The 21,602-nt window shown below is 43.2% G+C and overlaps 1 protein-coding gene across 2 annotated transcripts in view; it reads left to right on the top strand.

Annotated features, from left to right (window-relative positions):
* The window catches only part of ADGRD1 (adhesion G protein-coupled receptor D1), a 159,680-nt gene that overhangs the window by 118,317 nt on the left and 19,761 nt on the right, over positions 1-21,602 (top strand). For both annotated transcript variants that reach the window (XM_087703755.1, XM_087703754.1), the window contains 2 exons: positions 875-941; positions 11,431-11,522. In XM_087703755.1, the coding sequence (XP_087559881.1) occupies positions 875-941; positions 11,431-11,522 (159 nt within the window). The remainder of the gene's footprint in view (positions 1-874; positions 942-11,430; positions 11,523-21,602) is intronic.

Genomic DNA, 21,602 nt, shown 5'->3' with positions numbered 1-21,602 from the left:
TTTTTCGTTGTTGTGATAGCTCCTTTGAAGAATGTAGAGTTTGCATAGGTATCTCATATTTGCTCCAACGGTCTCAGCATTAAGCAGTCTCCATGAATCCATATGTCGGCCCAATTTCTGAAGGAAGGTAGAGTCTTTCAGAGGTATCTGAGAATGGTGGAACTTGAATTCCAGAAGATAAAGGTCTATAGCTTTGTCTTCCTCCCACATCCAGATCATGTTAAGACTAGCAAAGGTTGCATTCCATTTTCAAAGTTAGTTCCCAGGTAACCACCTTCCTGAGACAACTGGGCTGAAGTTAAAACCATGGATTCTCCCTCTCCTATGTTCCTTCAACAAAGACCTGGAATGAAGAAAGCAAGCAGGAAAACCAACTTTTTCTGCTGTCCATCCCACCCCAGCTTTTCCTTTTTCTCACTGTGAGCCACGGTGGCGCAGTGGTTAGAGTGCAGTACTGCAGGTTACTTCTGCTGACTGCTGGCTGCCTGCAATTTGGCCGTTCGAATCTCACCAAACTCAAGATTGACTCAGCCTTCCATCCTTCCGAGGTGGGCAAAATGAGGACCCAGATTGGGGGGGGGCAATAGGCTGACTCTGTAAACTGCATAAAGAGGACTGTGAAGCGGTATATAAGTCTAAGTGCTATTGCTATTGTTCTTCCTTTTCTCCTTTCCTTCCTTCCTTCCTTCCTTCCTTCCTTCCTTCTTTCTTTCTTTCCATGGTGATATAAAGCACTGTGAAGTGTTATGTAAGTCTAAGTGCTATTGCTATTTCTCCCTATTACATATTTTTCAATCAATGGTGGTTTGGAACTCACACACACCCATCATCCTCATGCTACAATATCACAATATCTTTCCCTCTTTCTTTGTAGCTGTTGGCTGTCATTGGAGAGCGGTGCCATCTGGGCTTTTGTGGCCCCAGCTCTGTTCATCATTGTGGTAGGTTCACCTTCCTTCCTTCTCTTCTCCCTTAGAAGCTTCAGGGTTGCTGGCAGGATGACTATTGCAAGCCATGTTTGACCGTATGGAGTTCAGCTCTGGTAGCACCTTTTCCAACCAACAGATTTTCTCAAAAGCCATCAGTTTCACCAGATGCATCTCCCTTCACCAGATGCTGCAGATAACATCTGTAAAGGAAGCTGCAGCTCACAAAAGTTGGTGCCTTTAATAAAACAAGTTAATTCAGGGGAAAAGTAGCTACTAGATGTCTCCTATCTTTTTGCTCCTATAGTATCTCTCAACTTTGACCACTTGAAGATGGGTGGATTTCAGCTCCCAGAATCCCCAAGCTAGCCTGAAGATCTCCCATCTCCAACTGCCCACGTTTGAGATGTTTCCAGCTTTTCTCCTCCAGTGTCCCCTAAAGCAGGGGTCTCTAACCTTGGCAACTTTAAGACTTGTGGACTTCAACTCCCAGAGTTCCTCAGCCAGTTTCGCTGGATGGGGAAATTCTGGGAATTGAAGTCGACAAGTCTTAAAGTTGCCAAGGTTGGAGACCCCTGCCCTAAAGGATACGAGATGACCAGAGGCCATTTCTTACATCCTGGGAATGAACAAACATGAGAATGTCAATGGAGATTCTCAGTCATCCAGGTCATGGTTGTCCCAAAGGTGCTTTTTCAAAAGGCAACTGGAGTTTGGAGTTTGTTTTTTTCTTTGAAGACATTTTGCTTCTCATCCAAGAAGCTTCTTCCATTCCATTCCATTTGTTAAGTGAATGACTGCAGTTGTTAGTTAGGGTTAGTGTTAGCGTTAAGGGTTAGGGTTAGGATTAAGGGTGAGTGTGAGTGTTAAGGGTGAAGGGTTAGGGTTAGGGTGAGGGTGAGGGTTAGGGTGAAAGTTAAGGGTCTCAGTTAAGCATTCTCCTTTTGGTCCTACCTAGCCAACTGAATGACACTTCTATTTTTCTCTTCTACATCTGCGGGTTTTCAACAGCCTGCCCCCCCTTCTCCCCCCTTTTACAATGAGAAGCAGTAGATCCACTGCTACTCAGCTCTACAAGTCAATCGCCCTGCTGCCCCTCCCAGCTTTATAACACTCCATCAAAAGAGGAGAGTTAACACAACTCTGTTAACTCCACAATCTGATCTGGGCACATCTGTCGGCTGTAACGCATGTCATCTTCCTAAAGTGGGAGTTGCAAGTTCACGGACTGGCTTTCATGATACATAATGCATGACGGACGCTTTAATGGTATCTGTGCCTTAAATCAGATCAAATTTGTGGTTTAATCACTCAGAGGGCTCTTTAGAAGTTGCAAGGGAGGGCTGGTTCCCCCACTCCACCCCACTGGTAGATTAAGGAAGCAGGCGTTCCTGTCTTTAGGCCATCCTTAGCCCTGTCTCCTTCGATGCTTTTATCGATTGAGATGTTCCTCGGATGATAAAGAAAACCCAGCCATGGGTCGTTCCTGACAAATGGAAGGGTAAACATATTGACCGAGCTTTCATGCTGTCATCGGTCATCATCTACAAGAGGTTCATCCCCCACCTGCCTTGGTGGGTTGTGTGTTTGGCAAATCAGAGATTCATTTCACTTGTCCTAATTTTAACTGGGCTGAAATAATATTATTATTATACAATTGTATCACAGCGTCCAGTTGTTTCGCCGGATTTGGCATTGGTTACTAATCGGGCCCCAGCCAGGGGCCTAGGACGTCGTAACGTATTTTCGTAATATGCGTGCAGATCCAAGCAGTGCGGCTTTTTGCATTTGACTGATGGTGATTTTGCCAATTTTTAACTGTTTTAAATGTAATTCCAGTGCTTTTGGAATAGCACCTAGTGTGCCATTATTATTATTATTGTTGTTGTTGTTGTTGTTGTTGTTATTATTATTATTATTATTATTATTATTATATTATTATTATTATTCACTGAACTGGCAGCAATGCCGCAGCAACCCACCCCTGTAAGGACCCCATGGTCTTCCTCCTACTCCTCTTCCTCCTCTTCCTCCTCTTCTTCTTCCTCCTCCTGCTCCTCTTCCTCCTCTTCTTCTTCCTCCTCCTCCTCTTCCTCCTCCTCTTCTTCTTCCTCTTCTTCTTCCTCCTTTTCTCCCTCCTCCTTTTCTTCTTCCTTCTCTTCCTCCTCCTCCTCCTCCTCTTCCTCTTCCTCCTCTTCTTCTTCTTCCTTCTCTTCCTCCTCCTCCTCCTCCTCCCTTCTAGCAGTAATGACGTTCCCTAGTTGGGTGATGAAATATCTGCAAGAAAACCAGCTCAGAGAGTTTCAAGGACCACACCGATGCAACACTATCCACACTGCTCATCCAACCTGTACAATATTAGGGGCTAGAGAGTCCTGGAAACCATATAGGGAGGGGATCTGGATTTTTTAAAAAAAGACTTAGCTTTACCTTTCATCTTTTAATAGCATTCGTTTTCAAGAGCTGCCCTTCGTCTTTTCCTTTGAAGAAATCTGGATGGGCACTACGTGGCGATTTCAAAAGAACGAACACGAGTTAGAGCCCCCAGTCAGAAGGATCATTAGCTAATCGCCAAAAGAACTTCCTCTCCAGCCCTGGCTTTCCTTTATTTCTTAGTCACAGCCTTGACAGGTGTTTGCGTTTTATCCATTTGACGTGGTGCGCAGCTATTCCCAAAATATAAGCTGCTCGGAAACCATCTCCTACATGGGAGAGGTCCCGATAACAACATCCACAGATGCAATGAGCACCATCTGCAAAACGATTTTGTGTCTGAGCTTATAAACGATCTCGCAGTCACAACAACTCACAAGTGCCTATTAATGATGACAGACAGGAGCTTAGTCATCTCTCCACTCCAATGGAGGGCATTAAAGAGCTCGGAGAAAAAAAATATCATAGAAACCGAGAGCTTGCATTTCCAGGAGCCTCTTCAACTGACTTTTTTTAAAAAAAAGAGTTTTGTCAGAGTTTGTTGCAGAAATAATCAAATCCAGAACGCACAGACAGGTGACTGACTCAGCAGGATTCATGAACTTCTTTGTATGCATAATAACATATGAATAAATGTACAATACCAACAGCAGATTCTTCCAACATGGCAGAGAGGAGAGAGCAGTTTGCATGAGTTTTAGTTTCAATTCAGCAGACAGATTAGACCAGACTTGTTTGCTAAGCCACGCCCAGGCTCCCAGCTGCCTCCAGCAAATACTGTTTGACTTCCTAAAGAGTCCTCATTGGCAGGCCCAGTTGCTATGCCCATTTATTGGCTGACCTTGTTACCATGTCTCCATTCCAGTTCATGAATATTTCGACAAGTTTCTGATGATTGGAAATCTATTCTTCTCTCTCCTGACCCAGATAAAGGAACCAGAAGGAATCCCTGGTTGTTTACTTTAGTTTTTCAAGGAGGGATGCCCCACTGGACATGTCAAGGAAATTCAGATTTCATCCATTACTGATTTCATTATGCTAAGACATAATGTCGCTAACCTGTAACCAGCAATTATGGCTTGGAAAGGCATGGCTTATGACAATGTGATGTGAATGCTCCTATTTTGGCCCATTCCATAAACCATCATCATCATCTCCTTTTAATGACCCCCATAATCCCTTGCGGGGTGGAGTCTAGCCAATAGAATGGAGCTGAGTATTTACTGGCCGGATGCCTTTCCTGTCGCCAATGCGGAGTTTTGTTCGGCAGATATATTCTCATTGTGCCTAGAGAGAGAAATATCTGCCTCTGCCTAGGATCAAACTCATGGCCTCCAGATTGTGAGGCAAGAGCTCCACCTCTAAGCCACCACACCACTCCCATTCCATAAACCATTTTAATACCACTTTATAAGGCCTTGGTAAGGCCACCCTTGGAATACTGCATTCAGTTTTGGTCGCAACGATGTAAAAAAAGATGTGGAGACGCTAGAAAGAGTGCAGAGAAGAGCAAGAAAGAGGATTAGGGGACTGGAGACTAAAACATAGGAAGAACAGTTGCAGGAACTGGGTATGTCTAGTTTAATGAAAAGAAGGACCAGGGGAGACATGATAGCAGTCTTCTAATATCTCAGGGGCTGCCACAAAGAAGAGGGAGTCAAATTATTCTCCAAGGCACCTGAGGCCAGGACAAGAAGCAATGGGTGGAAATTAATCCAGGAGAGAAGCAAGGATAAATTTCCTGACAGTTGGAACAATTAATCAGTGGAACAGTTTGCCTCCAGAGGTTGTGAATACCCCTGACTGGAAGTCTTTAAGATGACGTTGGATAGCCATCTGTCTGAAACGGTATAGGGTTTCCTGCCTAGGCAGGGGGTTGGACTAGAAGACCTCCAAGGCCCCTTCCAACTCTGCTATTGTATTGTATTGTATAACCATGATGAATACAAATAGTGGCCAAGTCTGTTAAACTGCCCAACCTTTTTGGCCTAAACAGAAGGACCAATTCTGAGTCTCAATTTTGCATCTAGAAAAGATCCAAGATTCACCCTTAGCATCTCTAGAGAAAACTATGTGATAGAGTATCTCATTCGCATTGCAGTTATCTTCAGTTTTAGCTTAGCTTAGATGCTTCTGCTGGTTGCACCCATCATGGCACTTATGGTAGGGCCATTCCATAACATCTGTTGCACTGTGTTGTCTCCCTCTCACAATCCTGTCTGCTCAACATTTCAAGAAGAGGGGGGGGATCAATCTTGAACAATGAAAAGGTGGGGTCAACCTATTCTCTAAAGCACCTGAAGGCAGGACAAGAAGCAATAGATGGAAACTAACCAAGGAGAGAAGCAACTTAGAACTAAGGAGAAATTTCTCGACAGTGAGAACAATAAATCAGTGAAATGACTTGCCTCCATAAGTGGATACTCCAACACTGGAGGTTTTTAAGAAGAGATTGGAGAGCCATTTGTGTGAAATGGTATAGGATTTCCTGCTTGAGCAGGGGGTTGGACTAGAAGACCTCCAAGTTCCCTCCCAACTGCGTTATTCGGTTATTTTCTTTACAGCTCCCAAATTAGGGAGGAACTCTTCTAAGATATTTGGCACACCCGAAGGTCTGCTGTGGGATAAGCTGCCTTTTATCTGACTTTTTCCTTGGTTGTGTTGCATTTTCCTATTTTCCAAGGTCAGATATTACAAATATCTAGAAAGAGAAAACGAGAACAGAGCACTTCCTGATGTAACAAGCTGATAGTTGTTCAGGGATTTATTTGTAAGCAGGAGTCAAATGGATTTTTTGCTCCATCCGGTTAGAACATTAATAAAGCTATTCAGATCTAATTTGTTTGCTCAAACTGGGCTAAGATGCCCGTTGTTTGCCTATGTGCCTGAAACTACTTGGTTATTTGCTGGAGCAACATTTGGACGTGAAGAAGGGAATCTCATAAGCTTGTATGGTTTTTTGGTTGAGTTTTAGACGTTGCAGTGTGTGAAATCATACACTGCAGCAATGAACTGTAGTCCACTTTGCTCTTTTCCAGGAAGGTTTGGCGAAATTGAATGTGATTCCTTGGCAATAAGCAACGTCAAACCTTTGCAATTCCTGAATCAGGCTTGTCAAAATGGACGGGGAAGAGAAACAATATCTCCCACACTCTCACAAATCCATTTTTAAAAAGTAAAGTTTAGCAAAAAAAAGAAGGAAGGAAGGAGGGAGGAAAGAAAGAAAGAAAGAAAGTGGGGAGGGGATTCAGAAGCAGAATTCTAGAAACTCTTCTCTTTCCTGACCTGTTGTCAGGCTTCCAAGTAACATACCCACAGCAAGCAAAACTCCAAGTCAGGTAGATTCCTCAAAGAATAGCTTTATTAAAGGTAAAGGTTCCCCTCACACATATGTGCTAGTCGTTCCCGACTCTAGGGGGCAGTGCTCATCTCCTTTTCAAAGCTGAAGAGCCAGCGCTGTCCGAAGATTTCTCTGTAGTCATGTGGCCGGCATGACTAAACACCAAAGGTGCACGGAACGCTGTTCCCTTCCCACCAAAGGTGGTTCCTATTTTTCTACTTGCATTTTTACGTGCTTTCGAACTGCTAAGTTGGCAGATGCTGGGACAAGTAACGGGAGCTCACTCCGTTACATGGCGCTAGGGATTCAAACCGTCGACCTTTCTGATCGACAAGCTCAGTGTCTTAGCCACTGAGCGACCACGGCCCTCCATAGCATGCCTGACAGCATACTGTAAAGGCTGACAATAGCTTTATTGGATATGCCATATTGTCACAGGCTGGTGAAAACCAACTCTAAATGTTCCTGCGGTTTTCACCTAATTAAAAGTGGCAGCTTTTCACTTTCTCAAAACCATCAGTCACAAGGGTCCAATCAGGATACAGTCCAGTTGCTAGGTGAGCTCAGTCCCCTTCTTGTAAGCACCTGCTGGAACGTCCTTGGTTCCCAAGAGAAAGTATTTTGTTTTGCCTACAAATCCCCAGCTATCTCTACTCCCCCCTCCCTATCCTAGGTGTGGCAGCTCTGAAGCCTCAAAATGGCCTCAGTCAAGTCAGCTGTAGGGTTGACAAGTCATCTATTTCAAAGACCTGACAAACCATGAGAGTCTCCACCATATCTAAATAAAATTCCATATCTGAGAGTCCTTAAGACCTAGAAAGGTCCCAGCTGTGAAAGCAAATAAGAGGAAAAGATAATGAATAAAATAAGGATAAGGGACGAATGTCAGGATTGCTCCTTTAACATGAATTACAGTTAAAATAACAGAGTTGGAAGGGATATGAAGGTCGTCTAGTCCAACCCCTGCTTAGGCAGGAAACCCTACACCACTTCAGACAAATGAATATCCAACACCTTCTTAAAAATGTCAAGTGTGCATTCACAACTTCTGGAGGCAAGTTGTTCCACTGATTAATTGTTCTCACTGTCAGGAAATTTCTCTTCAGTTCTAAGTTGCTTCTCTCCTTAATTTCCACCCATTGCTTCTTGTCCTGCCTTCAGGTGCTTTGGAAAATAGTTTGACTCTCTCTTCTTTGTGGCAGCCCCTGAGATATTGGAAGACTGCTATCATGTCTCCCCTAGCCCTTCCTTTCATCAAACTAGACATATCCAGTTCCTGCAACCGTTCTTCATATGTTTTTGCCTCCAGTCCCCTAATCCTCTTTGTTGCTGTTCTCTGCACTCTTTCCAGAGTCTCAATATCTTTTTTTACACTGTGGCAACCAAAACTGGATGCCATAATCCAAGTGTGGCCTTACCAAGGGATTATAGAGTGGTATTAATACTTCACATGATCTTGATTCTATCCCTCTGTTGATGCAGCCTAGAACTGTGTTAGCTTTTTTGGCAGCTGCTGCATACAGCTGGCTCCTATTTAAATGGTGGCCCACTGGGACTCCAAGATTCCTCTCACAGTTACTACTATTGAGCCAGGTGCCACATATACTGTATCTGTGCATTTTGTTTTTCTTGCCTAAATGTAGAACCTTCCTTTTTTCACCATTGAATTTCATTTTGTTAGACAGCACCCAATGTTCAAATCTGTAGGCTGTCGGACCTCACAGACTAGGAAAGCCCCCTCAAAGTTTTTCTCCGTCATGTAGTTAACTTTGGGAGATAGCAACCTGTTAGAATATTCATAACTGGGAGAGACATGGTAACAAGGTCAGCCAATGAATAGGCACAGAAACCAAATCAGCCAATGGGAGCTTAAACAGACCTGCGTCTGTGCTGATAATCAAAACTGAAACTGCATCTGCCTGCTCTGAACTTTGAGATGAAACTGTTCCCTCCTGCTTGTGTTCTGCTTGTAACTACTACCACGTTGAAAGAATCTACTATTGGTATTTTACATTTATGACAATACCAATAGTAGATATTGACAAGTCTGTCAAGATCCTTCTGTATCTTGAGCCTATCTTCTGGAGTGTTGGCTATTCCTGCCAGCTTGGTGTCATCTTATGAGTTCCCCATTTATCCCCTCATCCAAATTATTGATGAAGATGTTGAAGGTAATGGGCCTAAAACAGAGCCTTGGGGTACTGTCCATCTTCAAATCAGAAACTCAAGCAAAGTTCACACATGGCTTTCCAGTTATCTTAGCCCAAACATGTGGCTGTCACATTATTATGCTGTGCATTTGTCATAAGAGAAAAGCATTCTTATAGCAGAAATTAGCCAAGAATGAAATCTGGGCAACTCTGCATATGAACTACAATCCCTTTCAAACGTACTCCCCCCCCCATTATAATTTGACTGGTTTGCAAGTTTTATAGACCACATATATCTCAAACCGAGTCCAATTGGCAGCTGTGAGCAATTGTTAACTATTGGCTAAATAATGGGAAGGTGAGCAAGGAGTTTATATTTCCAACTAATTATGGAGATGGAGAATAGATGCCAGAATCCCAGTGAAAGGAAAGGCACCATCTATTATCTGACTTTCCTTGGATGGCTGCTTAATAAAGACATTTATTTGCAGAACGTTATTCAATGGGGCGAGGGGGAACTGTCATTATTTTTCTCACCCTAGGAAGCTGATTGGCTCAGTTGCCTACTAAGAGTTGGGATTTTAAACATGAATGCTGAACGTTGGAGTTTAAATGTTAGAATGCAGTCCAATGTCAGGTGTAGAGAGCCACGAACATTATCATAAATCGCTCAGAGTAGTTTCTTTATTGCCATTCGCCTGCAGACAGGAATCGTGCCAGACTAAAGTACTCTTTGCATAACTATTAGATAAATACTGTGAAGATTTAAGGTGGATCCCTTGGGGGGCACTTTCTACATACCAATGAATTATACAACTCAGCACTGGATTCCACCACACACAATCAGTATTGCGCAGGGATATTGTTGGTCCTGTGCTGATCTTGTTCTATCACAATTTTGTTCATGTGGTTTTTGTGTACATCCCAGTTTTTGAACCACAACAATAAAGATTTGACTGGACTTTCATTTGAGGAGGAATAGCTTCCTCTCAGGAGATGTTCCCCATGTTAGACTCCAGTCCCCATAATCCTCAACCAGCGTATCCACTGGCATCCGGTTCAGTGGTGGGATTAAAAAAAATCATTACTGGTTCTGTGCTCATGGCATGCCTTGTTGGTGTGGCTTGGTGGGCATGGCAGGGGAAGGATACTGTAAATCTCAATTTCTACCCCACTCCAGGGCAAGGATTATGTAAAATTTTCCTTCCCTTCCCACCCCACTCCAGGGTAAGGATACTGTAAAATCTCCATCCATTTCCACCCCACTCCAGGGGAAGGATACTGTAAAATCTCCATTTCTACCCCACTCCAAAGCAAGGATATTGCAAAATCTCCATTTCTACCTCACTCCAGGGCAAGGATACTGTAAAATCTCCATTCCCACCTCATTCCAGGGCAAGGATACTGTAAAATCTCCCTTCCCTTCCCACTCCAGGGCAAGGATTAAGTAAAATTTCCCTTCCCACCCCACTCCAGGGCAAGGATTATGTAAAATCTCCATTTCCACCCCACTCCAGGGCAAGAATATTGTAAAATCTCCATTCCCTTCCCACTCCAGGGCAAGGATTATGTAAAATTTCCCTTCCCTTCCCACCCCACTCCAGGGCAAGGATAGTGTAAATCTCCATTTCCACCCCACCCCACTAACCTGCTCAGGGCAAGAGAAAAAAACCCAACCGATCAGCTGGGACTCGGGAGGCAGCAAATAGATGGGGGTGGAGCCAGCCAGAGGTGATATTTGCCGGTTCTCCAAACTACTCAAAATTCCCACTACTGGTTGCCAGAACCAGCCAGAACTAGCTGAATACCACCTCTGATCTGGTTGACGAAGAGGATGGGTGGATGTCCTCTTTTTCATTCTGCAATTCCTTTCTCCAAGGTTTAGCCTTCCGATCCCCAGGGATATCTCTGAGTTTGAACTTTTTTTTTTAGAAGAACACCTTTTAAGAGCGTTTGGGGGAGGAAGATTACTTTGTTCTACTTCATAATATCTGAGATATTAGCGCTTTGGGAGAATCATTATATGGAGCCTAAAATGTGATTTTTATGGGAAAGGACTATAAAAGGCTCTCGAGTGGGGGGACATGTTTTGCATACAAAAGGCTTAAAGTAAGTCTTCAGCAAAGCATTCCTTAGTACATATATATTTAAAGGGGAAGAAGAGAGACTCACACAGGAGGTAACTTGAAATAATTCTGAGTTACATGGTATGTGTTTGTGTGTGTATACATGCATGCATGTGCTGGCTCAGTGGTTAGGACGCTGAGCTTGTCGACCAGAAAGGTCGGCAGTTTGGCGGTTCGAATCCCTAGCGCCATGTAACGAAGTGAGCTCCCGTTACTTGTCCCAGCTTCTGCCAACCTAGCCGTTCGAAAGCACGTAAAAAAATGCAAGTAGAAAAATAGGAACCTGAAATGGAGATGAGCAGTGCCCCCTAGAGTCAGGAAAGACTAGCACATATGCGCGAGGGGAACCTTTGCCGTTATCTTAAGTGTGTCTGTATATCCAAGCTTCCCCCTACCCCTTATGACCTGGTGATTTGCTTTCCTGATACAGTCCTTTATTATTTTCATTTTGATAGGTTAATATCTGCATCCTTATTGCCGTGACCAGAGTAATTTCGAGAATAAGTGCTGAAAATTATAAGGTCCATGGAGAGGCTAATGCCTTCAAGTAAGTTTGCTTTCCTTTTTTTAAAAAAAAGATATTATTAACAGGAGTTTAAATTCCCAAGAACATCTTGCCTCCAGAAGTTGTGAGTGCTCCAACAGTGGAAGTTTTTAAGAAGATGTTGGATAACCATCTGCCTAAAGTGGTGTAGGGTTTCCTGCCTAAGCAGGGGATTGGACTAGAAGACCTCCAAGGTCCCTTCCAACTCTGTTATTCTATATTCTATCTGAACTGCTGCTGAATGCCGAGTCCAGAGTCATAAAATCTGATTATTATTATTTTTTTAAAGAAGGAATTGTGTTGTGAATCAAGGTTGGGTGAATTCTGCAGTGCTGTTTATCTAATTCCAAAGTATTAGCACTGTTTATCTAATCCCAAAGGAAAAGATAACATCCAATTTTGTGAAGATCACAGGCATTAAAATACATCTGAATGTCCAGTGAAGTTGGCTGTTATGAACTTTTTGAAAAATACAGTTTAGGCAGAGGGTTAAAAATTGGAATCCCATCTAAGTGGTACTCTTGGGATTATTTTGTAAAGAATCCCTTTATTTGAATTCCACAAGCAATTTTTTGCTGAGTGCTAAGCAAAGTATTTCCTTCCTTCCTTCCTTCCTTCCTTCCTTCCTTCCTTCCTTCCTTCCTTCCTTCCTTCCTTCCTTCCTTCCTTCCATTCTTCTTTCCTCTTTCTTCTCTTTCCTTCTCTCCTTCCTTCTGTTGGAAGAAAAATCTGGTGCATGTTCCAAGCCAAGGGAAAGGCATTGGAAAGAAAATGGAAGCTGACTGCAAGAAAAGAAGGTTTATTTGGTTTCCAGAAACTCCAGTGAAAGCAGCATTTTTCTGGAGTGGCTGACAAAATGGCTGAGTGGGTGGATGGTTCTCTATATGGTTCACAGATGCTCCAGAGGCTTGTGCGATGTAGTAAGCCTTGTGTCTTTTACTATTCTAATTGTGGTGGGTTAATCCTATTATGTCCTAAAGGTCATGTCCCATCCTTAAAGTTTGGGTGGGGGGAATGTACATTCTTAATCCCATCAGCTCCAGCCTTCTGTGGGAGCTTGTGGCTGATTGCTTTGATTGCTCTGTCTTTGTGAATGGATACCAAATCTGCATTCCTTTTTTTTTTTTTTTGTAAATGATAATGAGTTTATTTTTATTTTTAAACGATTTTTATTACACATATTTCAACCTTAACACCACATGTCCACTCTTAACAGCATTTCAGTATCACCATCATTCATATTTACATCATGGCTATTTCAACTTTCTTTATACATCATTATTCTATGTACTGTATGCTTATTCATGTATGTACATTACCACATCAATATTTATAAATATATACAATATCTTTTCTTTTTATTATACCTCTTTATGAATGCTCTTTACTTCTGTTTTCTAGCCAATTATACCATATGTTACAGATTGTATAGTACTCTGTTTCTTCTCTATCTTTTAGTTCCATAGTTAGCCTGTCCATCTCAGCACAATTAAGTACCTTTTTTATTACCATTACATCAGAAGGGATACTATCTTGTTTCCAGTTTTGAGCAAATGTAATTCTTGCCACAGTTATTATATAGAGCAGTGTTTCTCAACCTTGGCAACTTGAAGATGTCCGGACTTCAACTCCCAGAATTCCCCAGCCAGCATTCGCTGGCTGGGGAATTCTGGGAGTTGAAGTCCGGACATCTTCAAGTTGCCAAGGTTGAGAAACACTGATATAGAGTATGATATATTGGATTTTCTTACATGTCCTCTCTTATCATACCTAATAGAAATAGTTCTGGTCTCAATTCAATTTTTTGTTTCGTAATTTTTTCTATCCATGTCTTTTATTTTACTCCAATATTTCCTGGCTTTTGGGCACGTCCACCACATATGGTAGAATGTGCCTTATTTATATTTGCATTTGTTGCATTCCACTGATCTATTCCAAATCTGCATTCCTAAAGGCCAGCCTCTTCAAGATTCTTAATTTGAAGCTGTTTTCCTATGGTAGGAAGACTGGGGCTGCTTTTTCCGTTTGTTAATATTTTTCTCCATTTCTCCTTTGGGGAAATATTCTATCCTGCCTCTTTTTAATATTAAGAATAAAGAATATTAATCTGGGGAGGGGGGCTTCCTACACTTCTCTTTCTCCTCCCCCCCATTATTCTCTTTTGCCTCTTCTTTTCATCCTTCCTTTTTGTTTTCCTTCTCCTCTCATTCTTCTTGTCTTCTTCCTTCTATTCTTCTCTTCCTTCCCTTCTTTCCTCCTTGCCTCCTCCTCCTCCCATTCAGCCTTTGGAGCCTGTCAATCTTCTGTCTTGCCTGGCTCCTCTCATTTGGTATTTGCTATGGCAGAAATTTGCAAGATTCATCAGGTGCATTTATAGACTGGGAACGCGACAATAACCTTCGCTGTTGATTAGCACAGCATGAGATATTTTTAGCCCTTTAGGACCGGTGACACAAGAAAATGAACTTGAAACTAAAAATATGCAGCACTGGGCACAGATATTTTTCTCTTCGTTCTGGCAAGAGAGACAGTCCTAGATAATTTCTTATCTGCGCTGAAGAATGCTTGCTTGCTGTAGCAAACACAAGGACAGGGGCCGGAGTACATAATGAATATTTATCAAAGGATACTCAACGTACTTTATCACTTGGGCGGGGTTTTAAGTAACCAAGAGCTCCTTACAGAAAGGGCTTCATAACGCAGCTTATAATTCCAGCTGGCAAGCACCAAACCGGAATTTGTGTACACAAATTTGCCCCTGTGCGCCAAAGGATCCCGGGGAGGAAGTTGGTTGGCAGCAAGACTATTTGCTGGAGAGCAAGTTTGCCTTGTTGCAGCTGGCAAGAACAAATTGGTCTGATTCTTGCCAACAGTTTTCCCTGGCACGCGGGATGTTGAGCCCGTGCTGGTCCGATGAATGGCGCATTGAAGGAGAGCATCAATCGGGCCTCGTCACGGCTTACCGATCGGATGACCTGAGCTCACTAAGCAAATTTTGATTTCAGCGGGAGACTAAGCTTCAAGGACTTTACTCATCAATCTCGTAAGCGAGTAGCGGAGGTGGTTTTATTTGCTTCTGTGGTGGGTCATGCCTGGCAGATGAAGGTTGCAGAATCAACACCAGTTCTCTATTCAAGCAATAGCAACAGCACTTAGACTTATATACCACTTTATAGCCCTCCCTTAGTGGTTTGCAGAGTCAGCCTCTTGCCCCAACAATCTGGGTCCCCATTTTACTAACCTCAGAATGATGGAAGGCTGAGCCAACCTTGAGCTGGTCAGGATCGAACTGCTGCAGTGGGCAGAATTAGCCTGCAATACTGCATTCTAACCATGGAAAGAAAGGGAGGGAGGGAGAGAAGGAGGGAGGGAGGAAGGGAGGAAGGAGGGAAGGAAGGGAGGCTGCAACAGTCATAAGTGTGAAAAATAGCAATAGCACTTAGACTTATATATTGCTTCACAGTGCTTTACACCTCTCTTTGAGCTGTTTACAGAGTCAGCCTCTTGCCCCCAACAATCTGGGTCCTCATTTTGCCCACCTCGGAAGGACAGAAGGCTGAATCAACCTTGAGTTGGTCAGAATTGAACTGTTGGTAATGGGCAGAGTTTGCCTGCAATTCTGCATTCTGATCAGTGCACACCTGGGTGGATGGATGGATGGATGGATGGATGGATGGATGGAAGGAAGGAAGGAAGGAAGGAAGGAAGGAAGGACAATAGCAATAGCAATAGCACTTAGACTTATATACAACTTCACAGTGCTTTCCAGCCCTCTCTAAGCGGTTGACAGAGTCACCCTCTTGCCCCCAACAATCTGGGTCCTCATTTGACCCATCTCGGAAGGATGGAAGCCTGGTGAGATTTGATCTTCCAAACTGCTGGCAGCTGGCAGACAACAGAAGTAGCCTGCATTAATTCACTCTAACCACTGCGCTACCATGGCTGAAGGATAGTTCCTTGATAGTTCCTAATCAAGGATAGTAGGTTTGTTCGTTTGTTTGTTGCATTGGTGTCAAACACACCGAGGGGCTTCCAGGTTGAAAGATTAGTGTCAGGGTTCCAAGTAACACCCCTAAGGAAAGAAGACTCAGAGGCTTGAATTTCCTCAAAGTTCCATTTCATTAGCGATGTCACGTTGGCACATCCGGGAAAACCTGAATCTGAAAGCCTCCAGGTTTTCCCCACCCAAGTGAAAGTTCAACACCCTGCCCCAGCACCCACATGTCCATCCCATGGTCCAATCAGGCACCATCCCAATTGGAGATGCCTCCCAGTCACACCACTCCAGGTGCAGGGCAAGACGGCCTTGACTCTGTGAGAAAGGAATGTTATTTATATCTCTCCCATACTCCATAGAATTCCCCCCTCCTATTTTCCCACAGAAGAAAATGGGGCAGGCCTGAAGGCCCAATTCAAAAGGTGGTTTCCAGGCCTGACAATTAGCTTGTGACATCACCATTGCTTTGGGAATGCCAGATTGAGGGCTTCTTTCGCGTCCCTGGCAGGAGCTGGAGTGAAGGACGGTAGCTCAACCCTGCCCACGGCAATTCTTGGGTCTCAAACGTGGGCTTGGTCACCTCCTGCCCTGCGTTCTAACCACTCCAACCACTTTGCCACAGTGGCGCAGTGGTTAGAATGCAGTGCTGCAGGCTACTCTGCTGAACGGCCAGCTGCCTGAAGTTTGGCAGTTCGATCCTCATCAGCTCAAGGTTGACTCAGCCTTCCCTCCTTCCGAGATGGGTCAAATGAGGACCCAGATTGTTGGGGGCAAGAGGCTGACTCTGTAAACCACTTAGAGAGGGCTATAAAAGCACTGTGAAGCGGTATAAAAGTCTAAGTGCTATTTCTATTACTCTTCCCTCCCTCCCTCCCTCCCTCCCTCCCTCCCTCCCTCCCTCCCTTCCTTCCTTCCTTCCTTCCTTCCTTCCCATGGTATGCAGTAGTTAGAAGGCAGTATTGCAGGCTAATTCTGCCCACTGTCAGCAGTACGATCTGGACTGGCTCAAGGTTGACTCAGCCTTCCATCCTTCCGAGGTTGGTAAAATGAGGACCCAGATTGTTGGGGGCAAGAGGCTGACTCTGTAAACCGCTTAGAGAGGACTGGGAAGCACTGTAAAGCGGCATATAAGTCTAAGTGCTATTGCTATTTGCTCCTCAAAGATGGTAAATGAATGTGGTAGAGATTCTTCCCTGTACAAGAGCCCAAAGTCTCCAAACCCAAAAATTAAGCATCTGGGTTGCAAAACATGTTAGAAGTCATTCCGCCGACTCTTCCTTTGAGACAAAAGTGCCCCGCAGTTCTACAATTTCCATGCTCTGGTTGTAGGTTTGGTATCTTTGCCACTGTTGCTTAAGAGAATCTAAAGTTGGAACCAAATGTTGTGCATTTGGGAGGGAGTCCTCAACTTACAACGGTTCATTTTGTGCCGTTTGAAGTTACAACAGCACTGAAAAAAGCGAGTCAGGTCCGTTTTTCACACTTATGACCATCCATGGTCATATGATCAAAATTCAGATGCTTAACAACAGTTTATGACAGTTGCACCATCCCAGGTCCTATGATCCCCACTTACGACCTTACCAGTTGGTTTCCGCCAAGTAAAATCAATGGGGGAAAAGTCAGATTTGCTTAATGACCTCCTGATTCACTCAACAAAAAAAACATAAATGTAAATGTAAAAATTGGGCGCCTCTCACTTAACAACCGCCGTGCTTAGGAGCGGAAATTCTAGTCTCAATTGCGTTCGTAAGACGAGGACTACCTGTATGCACACACAGCCTCCCTGTCAGCTATTAAAAGGGATAATTGGGGCCTTCGGGAAGGACGTGAGGCTGGGTGAGTCTGTCTCCTGCCTTGAGCCTGTGCATATTATTTGTCCTGCCTGCCAGAAGCTCATTAACGGGTCCTCGATAAACTGCCAGGGCGAAGTCTTACGGAATGATTTTGCTCATCATTGCCTCCGATGTGGTCTAGTGGTCTGGAAAAATCAGTATCATTTCTCCAGCACATGCAGACTCCGGAATAGAAGCTGAGGAATCCACAATGAGATTTGTCATGAATAAGTGAGAGGGGGGGGTGAGAAGGGAGGAGAGGGAGAGAGAATGTGAGGGATAGAATGTGATAGACTGAATGAGAGAGAGAAAGAGAATAAGAAAAAGAGAGTGAGAGTGAGAGTGAGAGAGAATGAGAGATGGAAAGAGAAAGAGAGAGTGAGTGAGAGAGGGGAGAGAGAATGAGAGCGAGAACAAGGAAGAGAAAATGAGAGTGTGAAAGAGAATGAGAGAAAGAGTGAGAAATAAAAGGGAGAGAGAGAATGAGAGCGAGAGAGAGGATGAGAGAGAATGAGAGAGAGAATGAAAGCGAGAATGAGAGAGAAGAGAGAGAGAGAATGAGTGAGAGAGAGAGAGAGAGGATGAGAGAGAGAACAAGAGAGAGAATGAGAGAGAAGAGAGAGAGAGAATGAGAGAGAGAGAGAAAGGAGAAGAATGAGAACGCTAGCTGCCAGGGGAAAAATGTCTTTGGCTTTTAAAGCAGATTGTCCATCTGGAATCTACGTGTAGCTCTTTTCTTTATCGTGTGACTCAATTATTGCATCGCTAAAAAGATGATTCAATTCCCTGAGATGTCAAGAATAAAAATAGCATCCCTTTTTCCCCTGGATTTGGGTACGTAGATCACTTTTTAAGCTCATGCAATCTTGAAAGAAAGTCCAAAGATGAACTAAGTTGACTGTAAGGCCCCAAACCAGGAAGGACATATTTTGATTCTACCAAGCTGAGTTTTTTTAAAAATTATTTCCCACCAGTAGACAGAAACTTGCCACATTGAAGACTATCTGGGAACTATTAGGGAGGGCTATCTTCACCCTCTTTCTTTCACACAAAATAGCTGGACTGAGTTCTCTCTTACTTCTCCAGGGAATCCAAACTACATTCCATCACAGTGTGTTTATTTTCTTTCTCTCTCTAATACTCTCTGGTCCATCCTTCCTTCTTTCCTTCCTTCCTTCCCATCCATCATCCATCATCCATCATCCATCATCCATCATCCATCATCCATCATCCATCATCCATCATCCATCATCCATCATCCATCATCCATCATACATCATACATCATACATCATACATCATACATCATACATCATACATCATACATCATACATCTGCCTGCCCATCCATCCATCCATCCATCCATCCATCCATCCATCCATCCATCCATCCATCCATCATGTTTATTCTCTCTCTCTAATATTATTTAGTCCCTTCTTTCCTTCCTTCCTTCCTTCCTTCCTTCCTTCCTTCCTTCCTTCCTTCCTTCCCATCCTCTGTCTGTCTGTCTGTCTGTCTATCTATCTATCTATCTATCTATCTATCTATCTATCTATCTATCTATCTTTTATTCTCTCTCTCTCTAATACTGTTTAGTCCTTCCTTCCTTCCTTCCTTCCTTCCTTCCTTCTTTCCTATCTATCTATCATCTATCTATCTATCTATCTATCTATCTATCTATCTATCTATCTATCTATCTATCTATCTATCTATCTATCTATCTATCTTTTATTATCTCTAATACTATTTAGTCCTTCCTTCCTTCCCATCCATCATCTATATCTGTCTGTCTGTCTGTCTTTCCGTCCATCCATCCATCCATCCATCCATCCATCCATCCATCCATCCATCATCCATCTTTTATTCTCTCTAATAATATTTAGTCCTTCCTTCCCATCCATCATCTATCTATGTATCTATCTATGTATGTGTCTGTCTATCTGTCTGTCTGTCTGTCTATCTATCTATCCATCCATCCATCCATCCATCCATCCATCCATCCATCCATCCATCCATCCATCCATCCACCTATCCACCTACCTGTCTTATTTATATAACTGCCTATCAGGCCCAAAACCAAGAACGATAAGCAGTAATTCTTCTGAGTTCACATTCACTCATCTCGACTCCTGTATACCTCTCTGTCTGTAGATAATGTTGCATAAAACCAGGCTCCACGTTATCCTTAGCTCTCTCTCAACACAGTTTTGATTTCTGAGACTGCAGGTGGAGCGTTATCAACCAGTCCTTGGTGTGTTTGTGTGTGTGTGTTTGTGTGTGTATTTTATTTTTGAACACCCAAGGTTGGAATAGTGCGAGACGGATTTGAGCAACCCCCCCAAAAAGGAGGAGTGTGTCTGCCAGATCCCAAATGCGAAGGGAAGGCATTAAGCAGGGAGATTAAACAGTCATCATTAGCAAGCCAGAATGTGAGTCAGCGTTGATAATGTCTTAAAGCTAATTACATCTTTGGCTCATTGGACATGATAAAAGACAAACACTATTTGGGTCACAGTTTATTAGACTCGGGAGAGGAAAGGCTCAAAAGAACCAGCACGCAAGGTTTTTCCCATATAGCGTTGCAAATATTTGGAAGGGAAACCAGCAAAAAAAAAAAATCCGTAAACTAGGCAGGGAAGTTGTTGATGAAGTCTTAGTGGCCAACCATCTAAATATGAGCCAGCAGTGTGCAGTGTCAGCCAAAAAAGCCATTGCAATCCTAAATTGCATTAACAATCAAGCTCGAGTGAGGTACCAATACCACTCTATAAAGCCTTAGTAAAGCCACACCTAGAGTATTGCATCTACTTTTGGTGACCACACTATAAAAAAGGATGTTGAGACTCTAGGAAGAGTGCAGAGAAGAGCAACCACGATGATGAGGGGACTGGGGGCTAAAACATACGATGAACGATTGCAGGAACTGGGCCTGGCTAGTCTAGTGAAGAGAAGGACCAGGGGAGACAGGATAGCTGTCTTCCAATATTGGAGGGGCTGTCATAGAGAGGAGGGGGTCAAGCTATTTTCCAAAACACCCAAGGACCAGATAAGGAATAATGGATGGAAACTGACCAAGGAGAGATTCAACCTGGAAATAAGGAGAAATTTTCTGACAGTGACAACAATCAACCAATGGAACAGAATTTGCCTTTGGAAGTTTTGTGAGTTTCATCACTTGAGACTTCCAAGAAAAGATTGGACTGCCATTGGTCAGAAATGGTGTAGGGTCTCCTACTTGGGCGTGGGGTTGGACTAGATGACCTACAAGGTCCATTCCAACACTGTTTTTCTATATTCAATGGAATGAGTTGCCTTCAGAAGTTGTGGGAGCTTCATCACTGGAGGCTTTCAAAGAGAGATTGGAGTGCTACTTGTCAGAAATGGTGTAGGGTCTCCTACTTGGGGGCAGGATTGGACTAGATGACCTATAAGGTATCTCCCAACTCTGTTAATCTGTTATCTCTAAATTCTACTACTACAAAACAAAACCCCCTTCCTGGTGTTATACAGGTAGTCCTCAACTTACAGCAGTTCATTTAGTGACTGAAGTTACAACAGTACTGAAAAAAAGTCAGTGATTTTCACACTTACGACCATTGCAACATCCCACGTGGTTGTCATCAAAATGCAGAAGCTTGGCAACCGGTTCATTATTTATGATGGTCGCTGCGCGATCCCCTTTTGTGATCTTTTGACAGTCAAATTCAAAGGGGTGGAGCCAGATTCACTTAACAACCATGTTCCCGACTTAAGACCTGCAGCGATTCACTTAACCACCGTGTCAAGAAAGATCATAAAATGTGGTAAATCTCATAAATATCTTGCTTGGCAATATAAATGGTGGACTCCCCTGTGGTCATAAGTCGAGGACTATCTCAACACAAAAACCCCAGGGAGCTGAGTTGAGATGAGCTTGCAAGGAGATTTTTTTTAATATGGTTTATACAATAAATCATCTTCCCTACAATGTAATTTGTCTTGGATAAAAGCCACGATTTCAAAATTTCACTTCCATCCAGCACATCTTGTTCCAACTGAGTGGGAGCGGTAATATATTATAATTGTGGTTGGTTCGTTTGTGTGTGTGTGTTGTTGTTGGTCGGCTTAATAGTAGAACATGGTTTTTTTTGCCTTTTGCCTCTTTTTAAAGACGAATATTTTGAATCGGCATATGAGCCCCCCCCACCAAAAAGGAGCTCTTTCTTGCTTAATTTTCAAAAGAGGGAGCGTGGGTTTTTTTTAGCCCTAAATT

Source organism: Thamnophis sirtalis, unplaced genomic scaffold (assembly GCF_051295495.1).
Source record: "Thamnophis sirtalis isolate CommonGarterSnake01/CBP01778 unplaced genomic scaffold, rThaSir2_p1.2 scaffold_2, whole genome shotgun sequence".
Taxonomy (NCBI): Eukaryota; Metazoa; Chordata; class Lepidosauria; order Squamata; family Natricidae; genus Thamnophis; species Thamnophis sirtalis.
Note: the sequence above shows the minus strand (reverse complement) of the source record. Positions and strands in the feature narration are given on the sequence as shown.